The 2,500-nt window shown below is 34.9% G+C and overlaps 1 protein-coding gene across 1 annotated transcript in view; it reads right to left on the bottom strand.

Moving 5' to 3' along the window:
• The window catches only part of Rcd6 (Reduction in Cnn dots 6), an 18,783-nt gene that overhangs the window by 9,661 nt on the left and 6,622 nt on the right, over positions 1 to 2,500 (bottom strand). The window contains exon 3 of the mRNA XM_027359740.2: positions 1,204 to 1,325. Coding sequence (XP_027215541.2) covers positions 1,204 to 1,325 — 122 coding nt within the window. The remainder of the gene's footprint in view (positions 1 to 1,203; positions 1,326 to 2,500) is intronic.

Below are 2,500 nucleotides of genomic sequence, written 5' to 3'. Positions count from 1 at the left end.
TTCGAAGTAAAGGATTAATGATATGAAAATATGAAAAAAAAAATGACTCTCCGAATTTCTTAGCATTAAAATATAGATGAGTGTCATTATTTCCGGTAGCAATTAAATGTCGCGCGACGCGCCCCGTCAACCGAAGGTGTCTCGTGATCGCAGGCGAGATAGGCCGCTAAGCTCCGGTCACTTCTGTGACGCAATAGGAGTGGCCGCAGTTGACGGCTAGCTGTTTTACTGTACTGGTTATTTTTGCAAACGGTACACAGTATTTTGGAATATAATTTCCTAAATGGCTTCTGTTATCTTATGGTGGGTTGTGCGGTGTTATAGATATCCAATATGAGTACAAATATGCATGAAATATCCTAAGTAGGAGGAATGCATATGGCAACTTGATAAATGTTTAACGCCTGGTCAATTCCCGTCGCGCGAGAGGTGTCGCATTTGCCATAACTGCTGGAAAAGATGGCAATGATCTAAGTTTCACATGTACACCATATGTTTAGGGTTCGATGATAATACACGAACAATTACAAGCCTTCATCTCCAAAATAAACTCGTTGCGAGCAGATGTCTACTATAATAAGACTGAGGGGCCTCTCAGGGGGACCAGGGGTAAAAGTACCAAGTTCCGCCACTGCGTTTGACTCCTGATTGCAATCAGTTTACATTTTTGCAAGTTCATTCGAAACTAAATAATCGATAAAACATAATTATTCCATGATTAAGTTATTTCACTAGTTCTACTTATGAAAAATCAGTGAAGAGACTGAAACAGCCCTGTGGATGAGAAGAGTGGGCGATTATGTTTATGCATGAATGATTCTCCAGTGGAATTGCTCGCAGTTGGAGTCGAGTCATAGGCCTATATTTTTTACTTTGCTTGAAGAAATTAAGTATACCTACTTTTAATAATACCTCCATGCACTCAATGAATGAATGTTTTATTTAATGAGAGGATACCAGGCCAACAAGACTTAATGAAGTCAAAAACGCCTGAAGACCCATTGAAACACCGTTGAGTATTGTACAAAATGTAAACATGAACATGTGCTGTGCTAAAAATAGCCCGACCTGGTTGTTGTGCTCACATCAGGGAAAAATGTCATGACTTATCAAACATTAAAGGAGAAATCATGCAGATGTGAACTGGTAACGTTTTGATTACGTTTTAAACGAGACCTCACTATTCCTCACTATGAAACTTACTTTATAAAGGCCATGTAACATCCAAATGGACATCACAGTCACCACCAAGTAACCTAGACAGAGGAGGTATGCTGGGATGGGAATTGGGATGTCCTTCACCTCCGCGTCCTGGCCACCGCCAGCTGAAAAAGAAGTAGCTGTTAATTGTTTTACGTTTCTGGCTGGATGAACTGATGACAAGTAAATGCACGTTGAGAAAACGGTAATAAGAATATATATTAACAAAACTATTGAATGGAAAATAACGAGGTAAACTATTTTATAGGTAGTTCATTCCACTGATAATTCCTATGCTGGTTGGGAAAATTGAATTGGATAAAAAGTGCCCAATCGGAATTCCTGCTGCAATTAATGCATGTTAGAACACATCTGTGTGTTTGTATATATGCCTGTGCGTGTTTGCACACACACACGCACACATATATATGTTTATATATATATATATATATATATATATATATATATATATATATATATATATATGTATGTATACATATATATATATATATATATATATATACATACATATATATATATATATATATTTATATTTATATATATTCATATATATACATGCACACACAAACACACGCACACGCACACGCACACGCACTCACACACGCATACGCACACACACGCACACGCACACGCACGCACACGCACACACACACACACACACACACACACACATACACACACACACACATATATATATATATATATATATATATATATATATATATATATATATATATATATATATATACGTAGGTATATGCACATGCATATCTATATTACAGATATATACATCTTGTATACATTTATATACATAAACATTGTATATACACATACCTACAACATATCTATACATACATATATATGAATCCTAAAAGATAATATAAAAGAATCCTAAAACCTATAGCAACTAACTGTAAAAAAAAAATGTGATACAAGACTTACTTTGAGATAAACCTTAACAACAATAAAAATTGCAGACGGCTCCATTAATTTGATAATTCATCAGAAGTAGCCTTTTCTTATTATTTTCAAATCGTAATAATCTTTGAGAGAGGAAAATTGCATAAGGACAAATTAAAGACAGTTCTTATGCGTAAGGACAAAATCAAATACAGTGCTTGTGGACGTGAACAGAAAATACGTGTAACATTTAAGTAGCGACAAAATTTACGTTTGACAATAAATCAAATGAGACTTTTAAGTTTTTCCTGCCATATTTGATGCAGAATTATCTTCAAATTTGTGTAAATTTGTACTGTAGTTTTAAAGACAGTCCCAA

This window comes from Penaeus vannamei, chromosome 7 (genome assembly GCF_042767895.1).
Source record: "Penaeus vannamei isolate JL-2024 chromosome 7, ASM4276789v1, whole genome shotgun sequence".
Taxonomy (NCBI): Eukaryota; Metazoa; Arthropoda; class Malacostraca; order Decapoda; family Penaeidae; genus Penaeus; species Penaeus vannamei.
The sequence above is the reverse complement of the archived record's forward strand: the minus strand, read 5'-3'. Positions and strand labels throughout refer to the sequence as shown.